General features: G+C 45.5%; 1 protein-coding gene across 1 annotated transcript in view; it reads left to right on the forward strand.

The window, feature by feature from the left end:
• The first annotated feature begins 5167 nt into the window (after positions 1-5167).
• LOC145722063 (uncharacterized) overlaps positions 5168-7102 on the forward strand; it is an 8100-nt gene continuing 6165 nt past the window's right edge. The window contains exon 1 of the mRNA XM_081823146.1: positions 5168-5375. Within this exon, the coding sequence (XP_081679272.1) occupies positions 5254-5375 (122 nt within the window). The 5' untranslated portion in view covers positions 5168-5253. The remainder of the gene's footprint in view (positions 5376-7102) is intronic.

The following is a 7102-nucleotide window of genomic DNA, read 5'->3' on the forward strand; positions in this document are numbered from 1 at the left end:
TTTTTTTTTTTAAAGATTTTATTTATTTATTTGAGAGAGAGAGAATGAGAGACAGAGAGCATGAGAGGGAGGAGGGTCAGAGGGAGAAGCAGACTCCCTGCCGAGCAGGGAGCCCGATGCGGGACTCGATCCAGGGACTCCAGGATCATGACCTGAGCCGAAGGCAGTCGCTTAACCAACTGAGCCACCCAGGCGCCCACCAGAGCACCTTATTTGTTTACCTGTTTATTTAGCATGATGCCTTTTCTGCTTCTATGAGATATTGCCCTTAGCTAGTGAACTCTAATTGTCCAGACACATCTCAGTCTTGGTGGGAGACCTTGGCCTGGAGAGCTGGGTTGAGCCCACAGCTTTCCCCTGGTTGACATATTTGAGGTGTCTGGCTGCCCCATGTCCCTGGGTGTCGTTCGGAAAGTTTCCCCCACTCCAGGACAGAGTGGGGTAGAGCTGGTGGGGTGAGGGGCCACACACAAGCACATAACTTAGTGATGTGGGAAGCAAAGGGAGGCCGGAGGGGGACGATGGTCACGGTGGGGAGGTAACAGTTTCCTCTTCCTGGCAGGACATGATGGAGTTCTCCATGACTGGGAAGCTAATCGGCATCTTAGGCCTGCTCTGCATGAACTCCAACTATGAGATCAGCACAAGGGCCTCGGAGGCATTGCATTACTTGTTCAAAATCCTTGTGCTTCATAGAAGTAAGTGATATGAGCCTGCGCCGTCGCGTGGCTGTAGCTGTGGGGACCTGCTGAGTGACAGGAGAAAACCAGCACAGGTCCGTGAATGCCTACCTTGTGTCAGGCCCACCGGAGGGCAGTTCTCTCCTGCAGGGGCACTGGAGCAAACAGGCTCTATCTAAGTGAACTCCAAGGCCTTTGCTGATGCAACGCCCTGTTTTAAAAGATTCTAGAAGATTCTTGGAATAAAGGGGGAGCTAGGTTCGCAGCCACCTGTGAGACCCCATCTCTCCTGCTGGGTGTATGACTGAGAAAATGAGCAGCCTTTCTCAGGGAACAAACTTGGGGATCTTTGGTCTAGACCTTCTCTGCCCCAGAAGAAATAAAGATACAGACCACTCATGCTTACAGAGGTGCTAGAGGAATTTGCAAGTACGCCCTAAAGGGTGTTTCAGAAACCTTGGCTTTTTATGATCCAATAAAATGTACTTCCTGTTCTGCTCAGCTGTAGGGGTGAGGGGTGGGGACGGTCCACACAGTGGCACGGATACAGGAACAGCAGGGGCCAGTGGCCCAGACCACCTCCCCAACTACAGTCTCCCTCCACCCACCAGCCCGGCGCTAGGGAACTCCCCCCATTCTGCTGGGCAGACATTACCCCACCTGTTGAACCCTGTTCATCTCTGAGGTTTGGAGGGGAAGGGAGGGAGGGTGTGTTCCTTTCTCTCTGTTAAGGCCCTGCTCCTTAATTGTTGTTTTTGGATCGAAGGTATGAAACAGAAGACAGAGGTCATTCTGAAGGACTTGCAGAAGCATTTCCGGGGAGGATGGTTTGCCAACATACAGAGTCTCACAATGGTAACCCTTGCTCTCCACTGTGTGTGGAGCGCCCAGATGGGGAGCGTCTGCAGGGGAGAAAGATGGCTGAGTAGCGATTACAGAGGGCCTGGCTGGGGCCACAGAGGAATACTCCCTCACCCAGGGAACTGTCCCCAAAGTTCAAGGTCTCATGGACAGCATGCTGGAGGGATAAGGCCCACTCCCCTAGCTTCACTTGAGTTGACTAAAGTTTGAGGGTCATTGAGAGAGTTTGTAAAATAGGGACATGGTCAACCCTATCCCTCACCCACAGATTGTGCTCCTGTACCTTTATTTCTGGCCTAGCTTTAATTCTATTCATTCAGCAAAGGCGTACATTTGGTCTTAGCAGTGGTGTCCCGTGGTTAGTCTACTTCAGCCATTCCAGCCAGATATCCAAGAATCGTTCTTCTCTCTTTCCTCCCCCTCACTTTCCACATCCAGTTCAATCCCACATCTGTCCATTCTCATCCTGAATGGGATGAGAGTTCATCTACTCTGCCCCAGCCCCGCCACGGCTATTCTGACTCGGTCCGCCATCAGTCTCTTGCCGGGGTTACTGCAACAGCCTCCTGCCGATCGCCCTGTTTCTGACCATGCTCTACATCACACCATTTTCTGCACTGCCATCAGAGGATTATTTCTCAAATGCACATATCATCATATTATTCCCCTTTGCACTGACTCTCCATTGTTCTTATCCTAAAGCCTTCACATAGCCAGTGAGGCCTGGCCAGATGTGACTCCTGCCTAACTCCCTCGCCTCATCTTGTCTAGATTCCCCTTCCCTACCCAGTCCGGGTCCCTTGCAGGACACCGTGCCTGGACTGAACTCCTCTCTCTCCATGCCTTTGCACAGTCTAGTCCCTGCCTGGAACTCTTCCCTGCATTTTCACCAAAGTACAGACTTCAGAGGTACTTCTTCCAGGAAGCCTTGTCTAATCTTGCGAGTCTGGCTTCGGTGTCCCCACTGTGTCCCTTCCTGGCATTTCTAACATGGCACTATGATTGCCTATTTACCTGCCCTGCCCTGACAGTAAGTTCCTTGAGGGCAAAGGCCGGGGGTGTCTTGTGTGTGGGCTTCCCCAGCTCCCGGCATAGAACCAGGCACAGAGTTGGGACTCTCCTTCTTGTGTGAGTGAATGAGCTTCACGGGGGTGTATAGATCCAGAGACAGGAGGCACACCTGGTTTAGACCACAGCAGTCACTCCTTGCTCTGGAATGCTGTGAACTCACTACGCATCAGAACTCATTTCCAAATGGGATCACCTAATTATGTTCCAAATTCAAAACAGAAATGCCTGTTGCATTGTTCTCTGCACCATGTTGTCTGGACCCTTGTTCTTACCTGGGGACTTAAGAGCTGGTGACACTCTGGAGCCTGGCCTCGCACCATGGAATAATCAGATGCTGGCCAGGGGCTGCCTCTACGGGACCCAGGTTGACTGGTCTCTTTAGAGTCCGGAGGTTTTGTGCAGTCCCAGAGCGGGATGCTGACATGGCAGACACGGCTGTTGCTCTTCTTTCTTCAGTTCTTCAGGAAATACCTGACCCCTGAAGAGAGAGCAGATGTGATAATGGTGTCAGTGGAGGCCATGACCAATGCCAACAGGCATGACGTCTGTGCTTCTTCCAAGATGCTGAAGATGATCCTGAAGTACTCTATGCCAGAAATTGGGAAGGTACCAGCTCAGAGGGACTTAATGGTTCAAGGTCAATTTAAGGATTCCTCCTCACTGTTTTGGATCTTGTTCTGTTTGATTTCCTACTGGTTGGCGTTTAAGGAATTGAAATCCTTTAACTCAGAGGAGAAGAAGTTAAATGAGTTGTTTGCAATTGTCTGGAAGGCCTTTCTATGAGAAAGGGTGACCTGTTGGCCTCCACGTCTACCAGAAAGGGAAGAATAGAGTCAAAGTTACAGCAGGAGACTACTGTGGGGTCCTAGGACCATGAGAGAACTCCGTTATCCCTTCTGCTTCCAAACAGTATATTAGGTCTGTGGCTGCCTTCTCCATTCAGGTAGGAGAATGCACAGTCAAGACAGAGATCAGTCTATCTATCTATTGTTCAATCTACCAATCTATTGATCTATCAATCTATCTCATGTATTTCATATATACATATGAATTTATGAGACACTGACATGAATCAGTGATGGAATACAGAGATTCTTTTGTCAGAGGTGGGACTGGTTCTCGGTAAAATTAAGATAGCAGAGTTTATCTTTGTCCCTTAACATCCCATTTTTAAAGGTCTTATGGATTGATAGATTGACTCTCATCTCAGTGGCCTAACCCACTCTTCTATCTTGCTCATGATGCCTCCACACTAGGTTCAGTTATTATCCTGAGTCTTACCCTTGCCACCCTCTCTGGCCTGGAGAGCCATCTGAATGCTTCAGGACAGACCAGGAATAAGCTCTTAGAGCTGAAGGCCACCCCAGAGGTCAACCACTGCAACCTCCCACTCAATCCCTGTAACCCCTTCTGGAACACTCCTGACTCTTGAGTAGCCAGATTCTCCTCAAAGCACTTTTGGGAAGCTCACTACCTTAAACCATAGCTCATTCTAATTTGTGAATCGCTTTCATTATTAGAAAGTTCTACCTTATTGTGAACCGAAATCTTCATCCCCAGTTTCTAGTCCCTGGCCCAAGTTTGCTTTTTGGAGTTATACAGAAATCAATACTCAGGTTTTACTAAAACTAGGTGCCACGCACTCTGCTAGCCTTGTTCACATGTTGTTTTATTGAACTCTTACAACAGGTCTGCAAGGAAGTAATAGTTTTCTTTTTAGAAATGGGGAAAAGAGAGGTGCCTGGGTGGCTCAGATGGTTAAGCATCTGCTTTCAGCTCAGGTCATGAGCCCCGCATCGGGCTCCTTGCTCGGCAGGGAGCCTGCTTCTCCCTCTCCCTCTACTGTTACCCCTGTTTGTGCTCTCTTGCTCTGTCAAATAAGTAAGTAAAACCTTTAAAAAAAATAGGGAAAAGAAAAAGCTAATTTAGAAAATTAGCTCAAGGAGGCTAAGAGCCTTAGTAACTGAAGTTTCTTGAGCACTTACTATGTGACAGACACTGTTCCAACCAATGTAGATGTATTAGCTCAGAGCCATTAAAGTGGTTTTCATTTTCTGTATGAGGAAGTAATGCATAGAAAGGATGAAAAATTTGCCCAAGGTCACACAACTGGTAAGCAAGGAAGTGAGGTTCAGATTCAGGCGTGTGACTCCAGGGCCCATGCTGTTCACCACCAGGCACACTGCTGAGTCCACATGGCTAGTAAACTGTGAGACCTGAGCCTCCTCTTCCCCTATAATAGGCTTTATGTCTCTTAGCCCCACATCTCCAAGTTAGTCATCCCCAGACACTTGCTTCATTCCTCATGACATGGTTTCCAGGCATAACTCGAGTTGCTCTTCCCTGCTGCTCTTCATTTTGTAGAGCATAATTCCCTCTTAAATTCCCTGCTCTTCATTTTGTAGAGCATAATTCCCTCTTAAAATATGGGGGACAGGACAGCCCCCAGCCACACAGGTGTGGTCTGACCAGAGTGGGACAGTGACTGCTGGGGACAGGTTCACATCGGTGTGTGCCCACACACTTTATATGGGTGCCTGGTTATGCGCCTCCTGATGAGCTGGTGCTGTGTCTAGATGAATCTTGCTCCTCCTTCCCCCCACTTCAGGTGCCAGAAATCATCCAGTACATTTGCCACAGTATGAACAGCATCACTGAAACCACAGCCCAAGGGACCATAAAGAAGATCCTTTACCTGCTGGCCCAGACCTACACCAATGAAGTTATCCTGACCCTGTTTAAGATGCAAGATCAGTCACAAAGGTAGGTGACTTTATCAATTCCACTGACCAGCCCCTGACAATCTTCTAATTTGCTTATTCTTAAAATGTACCCAATTTTCAATACAAGTAAGTTCCTTACTTATTTGGAGGCAGGGTGATTGTCAAAATAATATGGGCTTATTGCAGCAAATTTGAAAGCATGTAAAATTTTGAAAAAAAAAAAAAGAATTAAATCTGTTATCACCTAGTATAATTTATAATTTGTCTACCTTTTATTTTTATTTTTTAAAAATTTATTTGAGAGAGAGAGAGCATGTATGAGTGGGGGGAGGGGCAGAAGGATAGGGAACGAGAGAATCTCAAGCAGACTCCCCACTGAGTGTGGAACCTAATTTGGGGATTGATCCCATGATCCTGAGATGACCTGAGCTGAAATCAAGAGTCAGACACTCAACAGACAGAGCCACCCGGGCACCCCCAATTTGTCTACCTTTTAAAAATGGTTTTAAAAAATGTATTATCAAGTTCATACTATACATACCAATTTGCATATTTTTTCATTTAACATTTTATCATAGCATTTTCTTAAGTTAAAACCTTTTTATAAACATAATTTTGATGGCTGCCTAATATGATATATTATATAATACAATATTATATTGTATGAATCTACTATGCTATAATTTCCTTTTTTAAACTTAAAAGATTTAATTTACATGCAGTAAAATCCACCCTTTTGCCATACAGTTTTATAAGTTTTCTCAAATGTATAGTCACAATCTTCACCCCCATAATCAAGATACAGAGCATTTCCATCACCCCCCAAAATTCCCTTGTGCTACCCTCCTGGAGTCAGCTCCTTCCTCCACACCCAACCCCTGGCCACCACTGATCAGTTCTCTATCCCTATCGTTGTGCCTTTCCCAGAATATGGTAAATAGAATCATACAGCACAAATCATACTGTACAAAATAAAATCATGCTTTTGAGTCTGGCTTCTTTCACCCTGCATAAGGCATTTGGGATTCATCCAGGCTGTTGTATGTATCAATAGTTGAATAGTCCATTGTATGGCCATCCCACAGTTGTTTTTTTTTTTTTACCTTTTGGATGGTTTCCAATTTTTGGTAATTATAATAATGCTGCTGTAAATATTTGTGTACAGCTTTTTGCGTGAACATCAACTTTCATTTTTCTGGGATAAATTCCTAGGGACTGCATTGCTGGGCGATATGGGAAGTGTATGTTTAACTTTAAAAGAAACTGCCAGACTATTTCTCACATGTAGCTTTCCCATTCCCACCAGCAACATAGGAAATTTCCAGTTGCTTCCATCCTTGTTCATATTGGTATTTTCATTAAAAAAAAAAAGTCTACCAAGTGTGTAGTGACATCTCATTGTCATTTTAATTTACATTGCCCTAATTTAATTGTAGTAAATGAGTTTGAGCATGATTTCATGTGTTTATTTGCCATCCGTATAACTTCTTTGTTCAAGTATCCAAATCTTTTACTCATTTCTTGAGATGTTTGTTTTCTTATCATTGAGTTTTGAGAGTTCTTTATATATTCTGGATACAAGTCTTTTGTCAGATATATGATTTTCAAATATTTCTCTCATTTTGTGGATTAGTTTTCATTCTCTTAAGTGTCCTTGGCAAAGTTTTAAATTTGATGGAGTCCTGGGCGCCTGGGTGGCTCAGTTGGTTAAGCGACTGCCTTCGGCTCAGGTCATGATCCTGGAGTCCCTGGATCGAGTCCCGCATC

Source organism: Leptonychotes weddellii, chromosome 6 (genome assembly GCF_054177405.1).
Source record: "Leptonychotes weddellii isolate Sample4059 chromosome 6, ASM5417740v2, whole genome shotgun sequence".
Classification (NCBI taxonomy): Eukaryota; Metazoa; Chordata; class Mammalia; order Carnivora; family Phocidae; genus Leptonychotes; species Leptonychotes weddellii.